General features: G+C 41.8%; 1 protein-coding gene across 1 annotated transcript in view; it reads left to right on the forward strand.

Annotated features, from left to right (window-relative positions):
- Window positions 1-21,099, forward strand: part of LOC306964466 (cadherin-4-like) — a 302,824-nt gene that overhangs the window by 260,973 nt on the left and 20,752 nt on the right. The window contains exons 9-11 of the mRNA XM_079558468.1: window positions 736-873; window positions 10,861-11,046; window positions 15,860-16,116. Of these exons, the coding sequence (XP_079414594.1) occupies window positions 736-873; window positions 10,861-11,046; window positions 15,860-16,116 (581 nt within the window). The remainder of the gene's footprint in view (window positions 1-735; window positions 874-10,860; window positions 11,047-15,859; window positions 16,117-21,099) is intronic.

Consider the following 21,099-nt stretch of genomic DNA (forward strand, 5'->3'; position numbering starts at 1 on the left):
TTATGCATCTGCTCAAATGAAATGAAATGAAATTGAGTGTCTCCAGTGTCAATAATGTAGACAGTTGTAACAGGAAGAACAAGTGGTCAAAAACAATACCATAATGAAGAAAAGTAATGATAATATTGATTTGTATTACTCTTGGGTGGCATTTCTTTTGGAATGATACCTTTAGTCACTTGCATAATAGAAGGTCCTAGTTCGAGTTCAGGGATAAGTGACAAATGGCATCATATAATAGTCATAGTCACACAATAATCGTATTCAGTTTCTCCTTGAGGTACAATTCTTTGCCTTCACCGTACTTTTATTTCCACCCACGTACAGTTAAAACACTAATACAAGAGCCATATATCAGCTCAGCACTCTTGTCAAATGAATAGATGAAATTGCATTTATCACTCCCCTTGATATGATTGCTCCATAGATAGTGCATTACTCTCTGTCAGATGGATCATTGTCTTCACATCTGTCCATCAGCCACACTAAATAACAAGTGTCTTTCATGGTGTTCCCAGGGGTAAGCTTCACAGCAGGCAGCCTTGAGATATGATGAAGTCGGCTTGAATGAACGATTTCACCTTTGTACCCTCAGCTTTTCAAAACCAGGACGACGGACAGCTCTTATTGAAGAGATTTTTTTGATATTCATTTTTTCTTCCGTTGCTAGTGAATGGTGTTGGAAGTACTTTGCACATAAATGACTGGCTTTTTCCTCTGTTTGCGTCTTTACAGAAAGTGTCCCAGTACACCATAATTGTGCAGGCGACTGATATGGAAGGAAACCTGAACTTTGGCCTCTCGAATACAGCCACGGCCATCATCACAATAACGGACATCAATGACAACCCGCCCATGCTCACCTCCAGAACGGTAAGTTGCAGCGAGCGCACCACAGGCACATTTATTGATGAGGAGAGGGTTAGGAGGAGGGGAAAGGTGACGAAGACACAATTATGTGCAATGTTTTGACCACACAGTTCTGAGAAGAGGAAATTACATGTTTCATGGTCACTTTATTATCGGCAGACGCTCCATCTGATCCAGTGTGAGTTTAGTGTGAAGGGCTATAATGCTTTTTTTTGGTCATTTATTCATTTTAATTTCAGGCAATGGCATGTGTAACACTAGGAGCAACAGTGGCGCATTTAGTAGAGCGAGTTGCCTCAAGATCAGAAGGTCAGGTTTTCGAATCCCAGCTTCAAAAGAGGCACACTGTCATTGTCCTTGGGCAAAACACTTCACACGCCATGCCTCCAGTGTCTGCGTACATTGGTGTATGAATGATGGTGAATGGGTGACTGGTTCCCTGGTTCGCTTTGGGCCTAATGAAGGTGGAAAATGCTATATACATTGAGCCCATTTAACATTGGAAAGATAAAGCAACATCACTGCCTGAGAGGGAAGAAAACGTATTTAATCCCACCCTTATAATCATTCATTATACCACAACTGTGCAAATGAAATTTGTCTTCTGCATTTGACCCATCCTCCAATGCTGCTGGGGTGACCCATAAGTAACTGTGGGAAGCCACATGCGGCATGACTACTGTATTCACCTATTTGAACATGTTTTTGGTTGATGGGAATACCACAGGAGAAAATGTGCTTATGATCTGCATTATCACTGTCCTCCAATCCCAGCAATCACCCTTGCACATTTAAGAAGCTAAAGTGGGTTAAGGGTGTCATACATACTACCTGGATCATTGGTTTCTAGACACCTAACCAACATGTGTGAAAATCCTGATTCTTAATTACTTACTAATAGCTTTCTTCGCAGTTTGTACTTTTGCTATCAAGTTAAGTGGAAACATTATTTATCAATAATTATACGTATTTTCAGTCGATTAAAGCAGTATGGCCCCTAGAGGCCATAAGGGCCACTACAGGTGTCCTAGCATGTTATGTTTTTTACTCATTAATTGTGCATGAGAGTAAACACCACACTGACAGAAAAGACAAAGGGAGAGAGGGATATTGTACATCCAGTTGCACTCTGGAGATAATTGTTTTTCACTCAAACTTGGCGGAAATACTGTTTAATGTGTAGTGCTAGCCCGCAGTTAGCTTTGCCAGTAAGCCTGTAAGCTTCTTCTTCGTGATTCCATTAGTGTGTATTGGGGCCTCCGACCCGGTGCAGGAAAGCTGCAAGTGTGGTTTTCTAGTAGTCTCGCCAACCAGACCCTGCTTCTTTACAGAAGAGGTCTCCTGTTTATTAATTAATAGACATCGGAGATTAGTCTGGATGCCAGGCTAGTTTTCTAGCCAGAGACACCGTAGATGAAACCCCCCAATTATCCCGCCCCCCAGAGGGAGTACGAAAAGGATTTATTAAGGTAAACATGTTACTTAGTACTCCTTTAAGGCAGGGTCATTTGAGGCCCTTGGCATTTGCCAGATTACTGTACAGGTGAAACTCGGAAAATTACTCAAATCGTTCAAAAGTTCATTTATTTATGTAATTCAACTTAAAATGTGTAACTAATACATGACATGTATCATTGCATGCAAAGTGACATATGTCAACCCTTTGTTTGTCATAATTTTGATGATTATGGCTCAATTTTCAAAATATTCTCATTTTAATTTGGGGTTTTTACAAGGTATGAGCCATAAAAATCAAAACAAATAAAGGCTATATATATATCTCACTTTGCATTTAATAAGTCTATCATAAGTTAGTTTCACAGTTTAAGTTGAATTACAGAAATGAGCGCACTTCTTAGCGATATTCTATACCACGCTATGTACTGGGCCTCATAGTCAGTGGCATAATGATTTGCTTGATCGGCATACATGAGCCCATGACATTCAGTGTTGCAGCAGGGGCACACGGGGAAACAGATCCATAACATTGGCTTTCATCAGCATAAAAACTATAGCGCCAGCAAACTGTTAATGATTGTTGTCGTGACGGGATATTTAGAGTGATGATTACATTAAAGGAGGTCATTACCGGGACAAGGTAGAAATGAAAAGTCCTCTTATTATGGCGTGGCCCCCGGGCTGCTCCGGTATCAACATGATCAACTAAACTACTCAGGGAAGCAGCTAATCCAGGCATTAAGCTCACTTTATTTAATACAAACTTATAATTAGGAAATAAAGAGCTTACGTTGCTCATCTATCTTTTTATAACTTCTGTGCTTGTGTCATTTGATTAGATTTTTTTTTTTTCCTATTTAACTCGCAGTGGCATGTCAACAATCACAAAGCTCTATTGGGTTATGAGGAATGCAGTTTTCTGTATTTGGCCTTGATGTTAAGATATTTTGCTTCGAGAATGTGCAATAACCTTTTTGTTGATATGTTTGTAAAGCGTATAGACCAGATATCTTTAAAAGTGTTGCAAATATTTATAAGTGCAGTGAAGTATATATTTCCGAAGAATATTTGGCCTTGAGTAACATCTGCACTTAGAAAGCAGCACTTAACATAAATTAAATGTTGCTGCGTCACAAACAGTGAACCGATAAAATGTGTGAAGCAGAAATGAAACAAGCAAAACAAGGCAATTATTGAGTCCATCATTGTCTTCTTAGCTTACTTTGCCCGTGCACATGTTAAGATTCGGAGATTCTGAAATATAGCGCTGTTTGTTGCTCTCCGTCTTATTTACATTTTCTCGGATGTTGCTCTGGAAAGTCCTTTGAGGTGTTGCGGTGGCTCGAGGCATCGCGAGAATTATTCAGCCTGTTTCTCTATCAGTCGATGAGCTAGCGTTGGTCTGATAAAGTGCTTAACCACGCCACAGCAGTCAAGGCGGTATAGGCTTTACACTTTGAGGTTTTAGCGGCACCGTTAGCTTTAGCATTAGCCCTGGGGGGTTTGAGGCTGTGATGTGGACTTGCTGGTGCCCGTGTCGGCCTCATAGCTTATCCAAAGAGGCTATATCACGCACAAGAAAACATGCTCAAAGGTTTGTTTTTAAGTCGTCGTAACTACGTGCTAAAGGATACTTAAACGACACATATGACAGGTTTTGATTCTTTTGAAAACAGCATTATTTAGATGGATAACATCAGTTGTAAGTAATAATTAGCCGATCATTTTATTTCAGTGAAGCAGCAATTTAATGCAGAAATGTTGGGCAGAAAGGTTATTTTTATTATGGCATTTTAAGCTACTGACAGGAAGTGACATAGGTCCACAGCAGTTTGACTCACTCACTTCCCATTGAACATGGTCGGCACGGCAACAGTTTAAAATTGTTTGCCTCTATCTATGTCACTTCTATGTGTCACTTCCTCTCAGTGTCTAATAAGGAAGTGAAACTATAAACATCACAAAAATTGTCAAACTAACGAAAGCTTTTTTTAAATAATTGTGTTAACTATGCACTTTAAAGCAGAAGTAGAATATAAGTAGAATTAGTTGCAATATTTTTCATGTTGATACTGCTATTAGAGACTGTTTTGATTCAGAATATTTATTTCTTTTGCAGGTTTTGTACATGCCCCCTCTTCTACTTTAATGGATATTAGCTGCTGAAAGCCTTAGACCAGATCACTAGGTTTAGATTTCCACTGTTGTTGAGATTATGAAAACTATATATTTTTGAAACCTTATGGTACAAGCAATGAGAAAAACAATGTTTCCATTTGCCCTTGTCATTTGGTAAAATTGTGCAATTATACCATTTTTCCATTAGAGTAAATGGGAAGTCCTGGTCATCGCTACGGTAACTCCATGAAACATATGACAAGAGTTTCATTGACGTTTTGGATTGGAACGTCCAAATGGAATTTTCTGGCAAATTTAGTAAATTTCCGCCAAACTACGTTTTTTAATCCATGTATAAATGTTATTATCACTATTATCGCTATTTTTTTTTTTACATATCAGAGCAAATGGAAACGTTGCTTTACTGACCGCTTATTTAATCAAGTTTTCTAAAATGTACAGTTTTGATATCCGGCGAAATCACATGTGAACCGGACTACCTGACATAAAGGTTCTGAGACAAAGACAACTCAAACACAATTACATTATACAAAGGGTATAGATCCCGAAGTGTCAATCTTAAGCTGAACAGTATTTTAAAAAGTACATATACATTTTCATACTTTTTAATTTGAAGTAAAATCGCAAAGTGCCAAACATGGTACTTTGATGGATTGTAAAATCAATACATTCTACATTTCCACGAAGGATATCAGCAGAAGAGTGGGAGTGACTCCCAAGACATAAAAAAGTGGAGACATAAAAGTTCGGCGGGAGCGATGAGAAGTGTTTCAGAATGATAAAATATTAGTACAGTTTTAGAAGCATTGAGACATGGCCCATTGTAAATCACCAGCCGTTCCCCTGTGCATTTGGAAGCCACGCTGATGACACTGTACTGATGCCAGCGTCCGGTAATCGATTAATATTCCTTAACTGTATTTCTCTGTGTTTAAGTGCCCCTCCATCATCACCACGCTGAGAAGTTAATGCTGTCATGTATATTAATGACAAATTTTACTGCTTAGTGTTTTGAAAACAGAGAGAGCCTCATACTTTAAGTCACTCGTGTCATAAATCACCTCTTCTAATGGCACGATAACGTAAAAAGCAATTTGTTCAAAGTGCAGGGCCATTATGCAAATGTTTAGTGTTTGCAGTAAACCCAATAGATCTCTCAATGTGTCCCAGAAAAATAAAGTTTGTGGGATTCGTCTTTAATGCCGATGATTAATTTTTCATCACACCTATCACTCGCTGGCCTATTTTCCGTGGAAGCAAGGGGCACATAAGGATTTCAGTGCAGAATCCTTGCTTCTAGTTTCTCTTTTTTATGAATATTAATACAAAGCACTTTTCTTTTTTTTTCTCTGAGCGAGTTCTCAAATCAACAGCATACGTAAACAAAGATCAGATCACATGACTGAGGTGAAGTTAAAGACTTAGGAATATAAATGTGGTGGGTTACAGGTATAACAATCGAAACAGAGAATATCATTTAATGCACCATTGTCTTTTGAGTAACACTAATTATCACTAATTATTTTAACGAAGGCAATTACGACGGTGGCAATCCATAAGCGTGATGTGATTGTGTCCTTGGGCAAGACACTTAGCAGGCCTTGTCTTTCTAAATGAGTTGGTATTTGGTGGTAGTTCAACAGAATAACATGTCAGCCTGCCAGAATATTAGCAGGATATTGCAGGGTTTGACTCACGGATTTAGGTGGGGCCATTCTCGAAGGGCTGGCCCTGGGCATAGGCGGCCACCTCGGGCACCATCTGCTGGAGGGGGCGCCGAAACGCACTTTAATTTTTAAATTCCATGCTCCCGCCATTTACAGCATCGCCACGTTTCATAATCACACATGTTGTGATTTATAGAATTGATCATCAATCATAATATAATATAATATGACAATGATAAGCATAATGATATAACACTAGCCTTTTCCACTTTTAAAGTGTGTCCAAAAGGATTCGGGGGAAAAAACACACAAGAAAAAGTATAGAATGTTTTTTGGGTTTAGAAAATACAGAAAAAAGCTTTGATATTAATACTCGGGCTGGCCCTGCACTCATGTTCATCCTGCATTTTTGTAGCTTTCCCTGGGCTGCTCTGGTTTCAGCTATACCCACTACAAACATGTACAATATTGTCCCCTCTTCTGCCAAGACTCCCAAGAGAAAAAGATTCTGATTCTCAGTGGGAATTTCCTTTTAAAAGCCCTGTACCTGATTTTTTTTCACTTACATACGATGAAACAAGCAGTGTGGAAAATTAACAGTGTAGTTGTGTTGTCTAAACTCTCTTCTAACATCCCACTTCTTCGCAGGAATGAGCTGATGAGTCTCACATCTTTCAGGGTAATTCTAACAGCAAAGTTTAGATGTGCAGTGCGCAAAATCCTTTTACATGATAGTGAAGGACAAAACTGGGAAAACAAACAAACAAACAAAAAAACTCCCACTGCATACAGGCCTTTAAACCATGAAAACAAAAACTGAACAAAATGAATCAGGACAAACGCCTAGGGCAGAAAACAAGGAAAAGTTTATAAAGTTAAACATAATAACAGGACTTCCAAACATTTCTGCTAAACCTGCTGCTGTACGGTCTCAGTGGCACTAAATCTACACATGACCTGACATAAAAAACAAACAAACTACAATATTAGATTTGCACCATCAATACGACTACATCATGAGGATCACTGCCCGTATTCACTCTGAAAGAAAACCCTCAGCATGTCCCATTCAGCGGCATGTGGCACCCGAATAACCGCCACCTCGTCTACCCTGGCTAACAGGCATGGAGCCGCCACTGAACCGCTTATGCGCAAGTATAGGATCGCAAAGAGTAAACAGCTCCAAAAGATCATAAAACCCTTTCCCTGGCAACCTCGGTATCACCCGGCATGCAGCAGACAGCAGCGGGGCAGATTAGGCAGAGCTGTGCAGAGACTCGATGACATTCTTTAGACAACAGACGAGTGGCGGGTGGTCGTGCCGCTGTGCCCCGCGGTGGATCAGTGAGCCGAATGCTGCTGGATGTTTGTGACTATGGGCTGGGGCTCAGTTCAGGGACTCCCCGCACAGAGCAGATTCAATAAAACACAACTTCAGAGATGGTGCTTGAGCTCAGAAGGACCCTCGAGTCTCTCATGCAGCCATGAAGAGAGCTAACAAGATCAAAGACGGTACCACTTCTTATCATCAATCCATCTGTTCTACAACCCTCCTGCACGACAAACACATTTACCTATCTGCAAGGGATGGATTATCAGAATCATCTTCTTTGGGTTACATTTTTTAAACAAAATTTAGTAGTAGAGGGTTGCAGAACTAATCGCAATTGAATTCCAAGTCCAATTCCAATTACTAATTCGTGAATTGCGACAAACAAAATATCCCGTGTCCTTGGATTTTTATTTTTATGTGAAACAATATTTTTTAAAAGACGGTGCCATCTTTCAAAAAAAGTGTTGCAATCATTTTATTTTAATTCACAAAGATTGAAAATGCATGTTTGTGCACTGGCCTCTGATTGCATTACCACAAAACTAAGATAAGGGCACATTTTTTAAAGCAACGCGAAATAGGAGCGGGCAAATATTGATATATTTTACTCGGTTGTTTTTTACTCACGACTCCAAACTTTTCAACACAACCCATAATTTGTATTTTGCTTCTTGGGCTGGATCGTAGGCTATACTTGTTTATAGTATCATGGGTTGTCCTCAGCTGTTGCATTCAAAGTCAGGGAGGACCGGCCTCTGATTGTGATTGGCATGGACTTGAGTTGGCTTTCTCGCAGCTCTCGACAAAACGCTGCGTGCCAACAGCCTCACCCTTCTGTCACAATTTTGGTGTCAGAGAAAAAGCAGAGAAGGCAGGAGGAGAGAGAGCGAGAGAGAGAGAGAGAGGGAGGGAGGGGACAAGAGAAGAGAAGAAGTAGTGACAGGGTGCTTCATCAAAGCAACTTTCTGAAGATGCAAAAAGGTATAGGGAAGGTCACAGTCAATGCGGCACAACTCAACTTCTGATCAGTTAATTTGTGGCCTGTCGAACCAACAGTCTGCATATGTTTTAAAAGTCTTGATCTCGTCTGTGAAGGAGACACTTCATTAGTCAAATGCAAAAGGAGAGGAAATTCAATAGTTGTCAAGCACGTATTCATGGCCGTATCTACCATTGAGGTCACCGAGGTCCGGACCTCGGTAAAATTTTAGCTTTTTTTTTTTTTTTTTTATTTTACACATTGAATCCTGCGCAAATGAATGTTGTAAACACGCGCTTCTACAGGCGGAAGAGCCTCTAGCTCAGACGTGGATGAGCTTGTTCTGAACCTAAATGTGTCCACTCTGAAACCGGACCTCATGAGCTGCTTTGGACCCGAGTGCGTAAAACTCCGCGGAGGCGGGGGCGCGGCTGTGCGTCAGCCTCACTACAACAGCAGCGCCTTCAGCATGAACCGCGCCAAAGTTTGATTGAGATGCAATTTCTATGCTCTCTGTCATAAAGAGAGAGGAGCCAGTGCGCACGCCGTCACGGTGACCTCGATTTACAACAGGAGTTTTCCACATTCTGATCTGAGGAGCGAGAGGAGAAGGAGAAGCGTCTGCGCCTCATCATCGCCTCCTCCTCTGCTGCTCACTTTGTTTCTGTCTCATGCAAAGAATGTCCTGCGTATGAATGATCTTCGCTTTAATGAGAGCTTAAACCAGCGCATTCACCTTTGTAGCTCCCAGTGGTTTGACAGTGAGGGAGACGCAGAGGGGGCGGGGCCAGAGCGCAGAGTCCAAACAAGTGTCTGATGTTCAGAATGAGCCAAAGCAGAACCCTCAGCTTTACCCATTCACACCCACAGCCTCGTTTTCAAAACAATTTTCATTTAATATTTCAGTATTTATTTAGGACAAGACCTTCTTATTGCCTCTCACTCAGGCGAGTAAAACTGTTTGGAAAACCTGCTTCACAGTAATAATGGATGAAATAGATATTAAATAGATATTTTGTTTTGTGATATTCATCATGTCAAAGTATGGGGTACGTGACTCGTCACCTAAAACTTCAGTGGGTGCACGGCTGCACCCACTGCCCTGGGGCAGACTGATGGAAGCGAGGCCAGTCTGCACCATCTGCATGTCCGACCACCATCCACTCACTCACACATTCACTCAGGCTCCTGGTCCCAAACGGTGCAACAAAAAGCAATTTTTGAAAATGGCTCAAGGATGAGACAAAAGTGTTTTTGATCACTTAAAATACAGGAAATTATATCTGAATCTTTAAAAAATTCCTGGGGGAGGACCCCCAGACCCCCCGGTTTAAAGAATTATCCTGACCTCACTGTTTTTTAAATCCTGGCTACGGCCCTGCACGTATTTATTTGGTTGCTTCATTTTGCCACCTGACCTTGTCCATTATATTCATATTGGCACAGAATTCAAAAGGTAGAAGCATGCTGAGTTTGCGAATGAATTTATTATTTGTTCCTTTCTTAAGCCTGATTTATTGGTATTAGTGATATATTCGAGTCTAGTGATGCATTCAAGGCCTCAAGAGGTAAGTTTACCTGTGGAATGACAAAGTGCTCGAATCTAAAATGTAACATTGTGGCAACATGTTACTGAAGTAAGTCCTCAGTCACAGCGGACATGCAGACTAAAACAGGGCTCAACCACCTCTCAAAACAATGTCACTTTAAAAGATCTCAATACCTGTGTCGAGCGGCAGTCTAGACCATAACGTCAATAGTTTAGAACAAGATGGACATGTTTGAATTTTGGCTCATTTTAGTCACTTATCAATGGTACTTTGAAAGCCCAATATTCAGAGGAAGCACTCAAAAACTTAAAACCATACCAAGGACATGATAGTCTGTCAAGGCATTACACGCTATTGGCGTTATTCTTTGTGAAGTTGAGCCCCTAAACCTCTGTGGCTTTAAAGAATCCCCTCTGTGAAAGACACATGACAGGCGGCTCACCCTCCTGCAGCTTATCTGGACAAAGCATGTGTTTGTACAAGTATAAAACCATTATATACACCATCATAGCTGTTTTAACCGTCGCTAAAGTCCTATTCACCCCATTTGTTCTCTTTTAGCGTGTATAACATTGGTCGGGAAATCTTTGCGACTCCACTACTCTCCTGTGTCGCTCCTTGCTGGTTGGAACTACTGTTCATTTACGGTTCAGGGCCAGTAAAAGCCGCATCATTAAACTCCTAAAAACCTAAAAGGGGTGGCCAGCTCTTTGGAGAGAAATAAAAAAAAAAATCAAAGCCCAAGCACTCAATGTCTCTCCGTCTAAATTGCCCCTCTTAAGGGACCGTAAAAGCTCCACTCTAAAGATATTTCAAAACGACATGTCACATACGCTGAATCTTAAAGGCTTTTTTTTTTTCCAGTTCTCAGGTGAGGTGCCGGAGAACAGAGTGGATTTGGTGGTGGCGAATCTGACGGTGATAGACGCAGACCAGCCGCACTCGCCGAACTGGAACGCCATCTACCGCATCATCAGCGGAGACCCCACCGGACACTTCACTATACGCACGGATCCGGTGTCCAATGATGGCATGGTCACAGTGGTCAAGGTAAGCAAAGGAACGTAGAGGAATATATTTGAATCTATAATGGAGGCACATGCCAAATTGTCCTTTTTGAGCTTTTTATCAGCATTCTGACGTACAGGTGCTAAAGCGGAAAATAACACAGGCTTTAGGGCCCAAATCTGATATGTAAATGAGAAAATGCTGCCTGAGTCTAAATGTGAAAATGACTCTGAGGATGGTAGCGTAGATTTCTTCATGCTTCAATGCTGTAAAGGATGTTTGTGCTGTTGGGCCAAAGTTTCTAAAACTGCAACACTTAAGTCATCAAGATTTCATGAGTGCCCGTATAGTTTTGTTCATAACCGTTAAACACTCGTTCGTGTAATGTCCTGTGTCACATTGCTCTAATTTAAAGTCTGGCTGGTAACAATAGGTAGAAAATTAAAAGGGGCAGTTTCTTTGCCTTTCAGACGCCCCTTGTTGTCGTGATGAGAGATTGGAAGCTGTTGTGTCCTTCAGAAGGCCTCATACACTCCCACACAGACTTAAACACAATACCGACCCAGGCCATTGTAGGAAATGAGCTATTGATTTCCCAATTACAGAGGCAACAGGATTTATACACACTAATGTCCTGGCCGATGTGCTGAATGACGGAAAACAACAAGGGATTGTCTTGTAACAACCTGTTAAGTCAGTGTTTGACTGCTCAAATCGAAGTTGTACTTACAGGTTAAACCATTAACATGACCAGAAACATGGTGGGAAAAAACTGCAGTATACAAGATGTGATGCCACTTTACGTTACTATGTTTTGACTGGTTGAAGATGGGTTCCCGAAGCTACAGGCTGAACACCTCTGGTTTAGAATAACTAGGCTCTCGTGTAGTCAATGATACCCCCAACAGAAATGAATGGAAATGGTTTAGACTCTGGACTGCTTACATCAGCGTAGGCAGGAAGTGATCAAGAGAAAATGATTAAACTAAAACTAGCTATTATAAGAGTTAAACTACAACAAAAAATGTTGTCCTGTTGTGGCTTAAGGTGCAAGAACAAGAGGAATGACATTTGAGACGATAAATAAGATTTATCTGATGTTTCCCACAACACAGTTAGACATTTGTTTAACGTTACTATGACAACAGCTACAATGGAAATAGATAGGAATCTAGCTTCCCGCCTCCAGCTAAGCCCAGAATGTTTCCAAACAATTAAACGGTCTATGCACTACATTTTCCCCTCATTTATAGTTTATTTATAGTATGTGCAGTATATTAATAAGCATACCTAATCAAGTGGAGAATCATTGCCCTATTATGCTACAACATACATGCTGGAGTAGTATTTTCATTTCCTCCATGAGTGGCTTGCTCGAGTATTTACCAAGTCATACTGTATGTGGTGTCTGGAACAGCTTGCTTGTTTGTGTGACCCTGCAGACCCCCTGAGGGGCCTTCTCACATCCCATATCCCACAATAATGTTTCAAAACTCGCAATAACATCCTGCTCCTTTAATTCCCCCAACACCCTGAGCAATAAGCATTGGCATTTTGCTTCTCTTCATTATCTCTAGATGACTGCATTTTATAATCCACTCCTCTCCGCTCACTCCCTGATGTAAAATTCAGCAGGCAGCCGGTTCGCCATAAGCCCCCAGTATATAGAAAGAAACCCATGGGGAGGTTATCAGGAAATCATAAAATCAAAGACAAAACATGCCCCACGGGACACACGCGGAATAGACTGTCTCGCGGTGCAAGCAGCGGGCGCCGGGGACCCTCCGGGGGAATGGGAGCTTGATGGTCAACAGCATGTGATTCAGAAAACCAAGAGGATGTGCTATCACTGTGCTTGATGTGCGTGTCAGAGCATATCGATACAAGGCGGCATTGAAGCATTCAGCCACTAGGGACCGCTATGCTCTTCTGTAAACAAGGGCTGAGGGCTGGCCCGGAACGTGTCACACACTTAACGGAGCTCCCGAGAGTCTGCAGGATTTGTTATCTGCTGAAGTGTTAAGCCGAGAAATAAACAACAATATAAGTGAAGCAGTGATGAGGAGGTGTGAAGATGGGCGTGTGATTGACAGGTGGGGAAGGGTGTGGCGATAATTAGGTTAACTTAAAGATTTATTTTTGCATGTTGCATGTCATCTGTATTAAACCTTTAATTTACATTCAAAATATTGAAATACACTCAAGAACTGTATTCTCGAGTGGGATGGCCTTCCTTGTCCTCCAGGAGGCTGGGCCATTGGTATATTTGTTATTATAAGGCCATGTTTGGTCTACTGCCCTCCTACATCTATAACTTAATCACACGGAGGAGTGTTGATTCTTACTGTTTGCGTTCAGATAGTGATTGTTGCTCGCTGTTCCATTTGCCCGTACAGAACTGAGAAAAGGGGCTTTTGTTTACTCTGCTCCTTCTACAGGCAACATGTTGCAAAAAGACTGGAAAATAACTGAACTTATTCCATTGAACGCTTTTAAGTCCAGATTGAGTGCACTTAAGATGACCTCTTTGAACTGTAATTGTAAATTGTCATTTTCATAACGTGTATGTAATCTTATTTTGAGATTTGTAATTACTCTTGGTCAGGACTCCCTTGAAAAAGAGGTTTTTAATCTCAATGGGACTTTCCATAATAAAGGTTAAATAGAAAAATAAATATCAAATTTGTTTCAGAACATGCCATTTATGTGCTACGCAATAGCCTTGGGGTTTAGGCTCCCTCACAAATGCTGTTTACTCTGCTGGCCTCAGCATTGTGTGAGTTCATCCCCGAGCTCCAATAATTTGATGAATGTTTTGTCCCATTGTTTACCTCCTCTCTCTGACTGCTGTACACTCTAATGAAGCCTCTGGGCAAAAGAGTTGCATTGCACCAGTACAAAAAGCTGGAACATTTGTTTTGGCTGAATTTACTGGATCCTTGTCTCTTAATTGAGTTATATATTTTTGACCTCGCAATTTTGGACACACCTCCTGGGATCTGTTGTAGAGTTTGGTTTGCTTCAAGTTCAGCAGCACAAATTAAGTAAAAAAGATGTCAGGATATCTAAGCATTGATGTCCCATGACAATGACCCCTCACCCTGTTTGCTTTCCCAAGAGTGGTATGTATTCATGTTTTCGTTAGCCTACAGCGATTCTCCGGACCTCCGTGTGCTGGGAATACCACCGGCGGCAGATCAAAGAGCCTTGAGCGTGGCCGGCCTGCAAATCAGATCCCGGTACATCGCGAGGTCACGTCTATATGGCCACAGTGTGCTCACATTTAGCAGCGAATATACACAAAACAATCCTCTATTGTCTTATCCGAGCACAGCGCTGTCAGCCCAAGCTGTCATGATTAAAAAGCTTTTCATATTACTCTTTTACAGATGCGCCGAAAGTGATTACCCGCATGTCAAAAGCTGTTTCTAGCCAACGGGCGGTCACCAGCAAAAGGCGATATATTTGTGGCAGTTATAGCTAAAGGACCATTCATTTTCACGCTTGTTGTTGTTTGTCATTTTGTAGCCTTCATTACAGGGGCACAAAACTGCCACTGTAGTTTAGGATCAGCTGGCAGTCCCATAGAGAATACACAGAGGCCGACCGAGTACAGCTCTGACGGAGCATGTGCTCATTGCTCGCTACCTACAGTATATAGTTGACGAAATGAAATTGAATGACAGTTTATTCTGCTTAAAGGGACTATACGGGGGTTTAAAAATATTAAAACTAACCCCTTCATGTTTCAGCCATGTCCTAATATGTAGAATGAGCCCAGACCTATTCACCACAACTGCCTCTAAAATCCTGCACTGTCACTCAAAACGTTGTTACTTTGGGTCTGAAGTGCTTAAAGGAACAGGCCACCATTTTTCCATACTGAGATATGTTCTTACCTGAGCTTAGACAAATTGATGCCTACCTGTCTGGTCTGTGTGCGTGCCCGTGGTAGAGCTTGGTCGCTTCTCGCTTCACCCCGTTTGGAGCTATAGGAATATACTAGGAGAGGCCAAATGCTAACAACATCTTTGGTCTTTTTTGCGTAACTGAGGGCACACAGCTTTTCCATGCTGAGATATGTTCTTACCTGAGCTTAGACGAGTTGATGCGTACCTGTTTGGTCTTTGTGTGTGCCCGTGGAAGAGCGTGGTAGCTTCCAACTTCACCCACGTTTGGAGCTATAGGAATGCATTGGGAGAGGCCAAATGCTAACAACATCTTTGGTCGTTTTGCGTGACTGAGGGCACGCACAAAGACCAGACTGGTATGCATCAACTCGTCTAAGCTCAGATAAGAACATATTTCAGTGTGTAAAAACGGTGGCCTGAACATTTAATATAGAACCTGCAGTTACACATAAGACCTGAGGTGGCAGTAATGAGTATAAAATGACCAACTTACATCTAGTCTCTTTAAGGCATTCAAGATTTCGCAATCAGTGAAACCGAACAGAACAAAGCATAAAGGCATGAGAGGATGTACATAATATTTTTCTTTAAAAGGTGAAAGGTTGTCTGTGAAAAGTATTTCCTATATTCTTGACTAGCTATTCATGTGACTATAGTCTTCCCAAGGAAAATATGCTTTTTTTTTTAGAAAAACACTCCCACTAACAGAAATAAGCGTAAGAAAATGACTGTAAAACTTTTAATATGTGGTGGAAGCTGCTTGATGGCTCTTAACATTGCATTTGAGTTTTTATTGAAACTTGTACAGCTATTTCTATTATACATGTCTAAAAGTGCACATTGTTTAATTTAACTTGACTCTGCAGGCTATATACACAAAGCATGACTGTGAGCTGACAATCAGATGAATTCATGGCATAAGTGGTCTCGTTTGCCTCTTGCAGCCCGTGGACTTCGAGATGAACCGCGCGTTTATGCTGACCGTGGTGGTGTCCAATCAGGCGCACTTGGCCAGCGGGATACAGTCGTCTCTCCAGTCCACCGCGGGGGTCACCATTTCAGTCCAGGACGTCAATGAGCCCCCGTATTTCCCCACCAACCCCAAACACATCCGCTTCGAGGAGGGAGTACCGGCAGGCACCAGGCTGGAAACCTTCTCTGCCTCAGATCCGGACAGACTGCAGATGCAACAGATTATCAGGTAAGGAAAGATTCTGTGTTTCTTTTTTTTCCTTATTCTTGTTTTGTGTATATGTCTGAATGCAACAGCGAAGTCAAAGCTTACACTTAACACGTCAAGTTTTGACCTTCTCAAAAAAAGTAAAAATAATTACAGCTAGTCAACAGTCGTTGTTGTTGTAGTATGTACATTTGTTTTGGGTCCCGAACCACAGCTCACTAAAATAGGATACAAGAAAGCCAAGTCTCTATCACTTTCTGTTCCAAAGTTATGTCCGAAAATTGCCAATATGGTAAGTAGAGCATGGGGTTAAAAAATTCAGTAGATGGCCCCCTCGGCGGCGCCTGGGTCAGGTGGGGCTTAGCGGCAATAAAGTGAGATAAGGTAGACATGAATTTATAGACATTGATAATAAACCCAATTATATAACCCAATTATCATACCAAATAGATCAAAATACATACATACAAGACTACCCTTTCTATAGGACTTTGTGATGGCGCCTCACCTTTATCGTATTTTTAAAAAATTTGCAGCATGTATATATGGACTGTAGATGCTTCACTCACAAACAGAGCAAACGCTGCATCTATTTTAGTGAAAACCTTCCAAAGAGCAGCATTTGACATTTTTATAGCTTTAGGCATTCCTACAGCCATTCTCAGCTAGCAGGGAATATGGTCTGACTGCGTCCTGAAGATAATAAAATGCTTGCAGCTGTTTGTGTGTGTGTATGAATGTATGCGTTTGTTTGCATCGTGGGCTAAAATATCCCTTGGGTGTGCCGCATGTCAGAAGTCTGGGTTAAAGTTCAACAAGGGGGGGTCTATGCTGGCATCACCCCTGTCTTAAATCTCTGCACTTTGTCTCTGAGCCTTAGTGCAGGATTCGGAGTCAGGAAGGTGTGGAGGTTAATGCAGAGAGGTGGCCCCATGGGTAATCAAAAGAGTGTGTATTCTGTAGGTTGCATGAGTAAGTACAGTCACGAAGGGGAGAGAGAGAGAGAGAGACAGAGGAAGCTGATGGAAAGATATAAAGAGAAGATGGAGGAGGTGATGGTGTGATGGGGGGTTGTTGGCAGGAGCTCAAAAATCTGACACAGCATTCTGTCCACCTGCACTGATCTTTTCTGTGCTAGGCCTCTGCGGATTTTCAATGTAAACTGAGACTTCGATGGCCTGCAGGTTGTTCTCAAGGATGACAGCTTAGGGTTAGGAAATGTATCTCAAAAATTGCGAGGTGTACAAAAACAAAATGCTAGATGCTATGTTGCTGTCATTTTGAGTTATGCGGCAGTTATGCTAATAGAAAACATGTCCTTGTTTCACAATTTTACACAATCCTTTAGAATAGAACGCTTGTGTTTTCTGCAGGCTCTGGAGTTTCCCAAAAAAAAAGAAAAATGCTGTCAAGTTGAAAAGTCTTGCAGGCCATAATAATTCCCGGCTACCACAGGGGCAGACCGTTATTGTGTGTTGAGCAAGACACTTCACACACCTTGCATCTGTGGTGTGCGAGTGACTGGAAATGGTTCCACCAGCAAAGAAAACATGCCAGAAACCCTAAAAACAAGTGATTTTGGACATCATTGAGGCCACTCTGGAGGAATATAAAGGCAAGGCATGGTTATGTATACCGCGCATTTCACACTCAAGGCAACTCAATGCGCTTTACAAAAGAAGAAATGCAAAAATTACAATCAGGATAAAGTGCATACATAAAAACATCAAGACATGGGAAACACACTGTACACCAGGTCAGGTGTTGGAACAGGAAGGACGACCAGACATTGACCGGGGGGTGGGGCTCAGGAAACGTGTTGAGGCAGACGCAGAACGACGGGGGCGTGGCTAGAGAGGGGGTATGCTTGTGTGGTTGTTTACAATCCTAAAAGTCAGTGTTATGCAAAATATGAGCCAAGGAGCTCAGTCCTTATCTGGTTTAGCTCCGTGGCTTGGCCTTGAAAGGAAAGTGTTGACGGTGTAGGCGAGATAAGAGGTCCAGCTGCTTCAAACCTCCTCTCAGGAGGAAGAGAATTATTCCAGTAATAGTTCATAAATTTATAATGAAGCTTTTAGTTGGTCTCAGCCTTAGTTCAGTTATCAAAGCAGGTAGCTCCCTTCACAGTTCATCCCTTTTCCTCTCACATTATATTCCACCTATTGTCCGTCTCCACAGCAAGCTGCGAGGTCGCAAATAACAGTCCATCGTTGTGCTTTAAAAGGGACTATACGGAGTTTAAAAATGTCAAAATTATGTATTTTCCTCCCCCTACATGTTCCAACAATGTCCTGTGGTGTAGAATGAGCCCAGACCTGTTCACCACAACTGCCTCTAAAATCCTGCACTGTCACTTAAAAAGGTGTTAATTCGGGTCTGAATGCCATCATGCACAAGCTTAGAAGGTGCAGTTACACGTGTGACCTGAGGTGGCAGTAGTGAGAATAAAATGGCTAACTTGCATCTAGCCCCTTTAAGGCGCCAGTTTAACCAGCCATACAGCTACTGGGTCACTAAAAAGTCAAATATGTATTAATGTGATTTTTTTTTTGCATTTAATCAATACATTTTGTGCCAACATTATTTTAATAGTAGACCAGTACTTCCAAGCACAAAGTGGACACATACATATTTTTATTATTTTTTATCGCTTCTGGAGCGCCAGGGTCTATTGATTCTCAATTAGAGCTTTGCTTACAGCAACACAGGCTCTTGCTTTCCAGATTTATTTCTGCACTACTGTATATTCTCATGTTTATGGGGTAAATCCAAATGACCCTCTCTGGGAAATGCAGCTTTGCAGCCCGTAATACTCCATATAAGTCATCCATTTTATGTTTCTCCAGGTTTCTATGGCCGTGCAGCTAACGCAAGGGCGATACAGTAGATGCTTTATGGTTTTGCATATTAACTATGAGCCTTGGTTTTCTATAAATTAAAAACATGATTAAGATATGACAACCATAAAAGCTGGTGATTCATTGCAAGCGGAAATTCAAAAGCCAGTTGCTGAAATACCTGTGGGAGTGGAGTGACCTGGAGCTGCAGATGGAGAGGTGTGAAAGGTCAAGGTCTGACAGGTGCTTATCAAAGAGACAGACTGACAGCGTCCAGGGGAGGGAGGGGAGGAGGGAGGAAGGGAAGAGACCTTGTGTATCGGGGGGAAATAAAGGTGATCGTCCAGAGTATTCGAAAAGGCAGAATGAGGCATCATGCATCACCTGTCAGACACCAACCAGTGAGGTCAAGACTGGAGACTGGAGACACTGGCATAAATGATTACCCCAGCGCCAGGGCTTAAGCTTGAGACATGCATTTTTCATCCTCAGGGTCGGGGGCTTGAAAAATAAATGTCAGAGCTCTCCCCGCTGCTCGGTAAGATCACTAACCTGCCAGGCCTAATCATACATCCAGCTGTACGCAAGCACCAACCAACTCCCAAATGAGCCAGACCCCTGCCTGTAGGAGGGCTCCGGGAAGCATTCGCACCAGGCACTGGGAGGGGGAGTGGTGGAAAATTTCTACCAACTGCGGTGTTTAGTGGATTTTTTCAGTCTCCAAGGAAAAGGGAAATTGGCAGGACTTTGTTTAAAAAAAAGTTGGTAATGAGGGAAGGAGAATGCCAAATTTGTGGATAGCAGGGAGTTGACTAAAAACAGCGAGAGCTTTCACAGTTATTCGAATGGTAAATTTAATCAAACCATTGGGGAATGCAAGACCATGTTCTTCATGTGCCATTCCCTAGCAGGCTTCTACTTGTGTGCTTCTATTGACAATATGTACTTGTATTTCTGACCTCTGGCAAAGGGGCTGATTACACTATCAAAAGAAAACAGTAACATTGTAGTGGACATGTTGTGGCAATAGTAAACTCTCCAGTGTGAAAGAATGTAAATGTTTTTGAAGAAAAACCAAAGACAAGTTTTCCCTGGTATGACATTTTTTTGTGCGTGTCTATTATTAATCCCTGAGCAGGACGTGTTATTAGCAGATAACACATCCTGCTCAGGGATTATGAAACAGTCATGGAAAATGCGCAGAGTTAAATTTCTCATAACTGTTGCAGCGCAAAAAACAAACCGTACTCTGAACCATGAGTAAGTCTAAGTTATTTTATTGCTCAACCTTTATTCACTGTGATGATTAAGACTTGCCACTGGAATGTTCCCATCAAACTAAGGGATCATTTGAAAACAAAACGAATCAAAAACATGAAAACCTGTCATGCACGCTGCTGCATGAATAGATTGAATTGTCAGACTTCAGGCTTTAACAACCCAAAAGGAAGCATTCAATTGCCCTGTGCCATTTCATTTTAACTCTGTCGCAGCAATGTTAGCACAGGGGTAGGATGTGAAGCATTAAGCGACACACTTTCAACTCTTGCCTCCAGAAGTTTTGCCTGAATAACAAACAGTGTGTGAGGGAATGTCTTTTGTTCGAAATGACCACAAAGCCCATTCATTTGAAACATCATTTGCTCCTCCTGAGTTTTATTACAGGGGCCGAGGAGAAGTGTTTAGGAGACTTAATTAAAGTGTAGCGTTGGACAGAGGACTCTGGCTTTAGGAGCAGACCTTTGTGTTTTATCATCAGAAGCCACGCAGTCAGGAAGGAGCCTTATCGCGCCTCGCACCCTGGGAAAGAATAGGTTCCGGCACAGTTTTACGGCCCATTCTGGAGGTATGCACCTAACTCTCTCATTTACATTTAGACCCACTTCCGCTACTGTGTCTAGGGCTTTTGGGAGGCAGGGGAATGTTTTCGACAATAGGGAGGGTTAGTTGGGGGCTCTTAGAATTACAGTTGCATTACACCAGGGACTAAAGTGTTTTAAACTTCAGTAGGTGAAAGAAGGGCCTTGACATGACACTTGCCATTTGCTGATAGATTTCTGTTTTGGCTGTAAAATGGTAAACTTTCCTTAACCAGTCGGGCTTAATGCAGAATTAGATATTAATATATTCTGCCATTTGAGTGCACATCCTGTTTAGTAGACAAGAG

The sequence above is a fragment of the Gobius niger genome (assembly GCF_951799975.1).
Source record: "Gobius niger genome assembly, chromosome: 6".
In the NCBI taxonomy this organism is placed as follows: domain Eukaryota; kingdom Metazoa; phylum Chordata; class Actinopteri; order Gobiiformes; family Gobiidae; genus Gobius; species Gobius niger.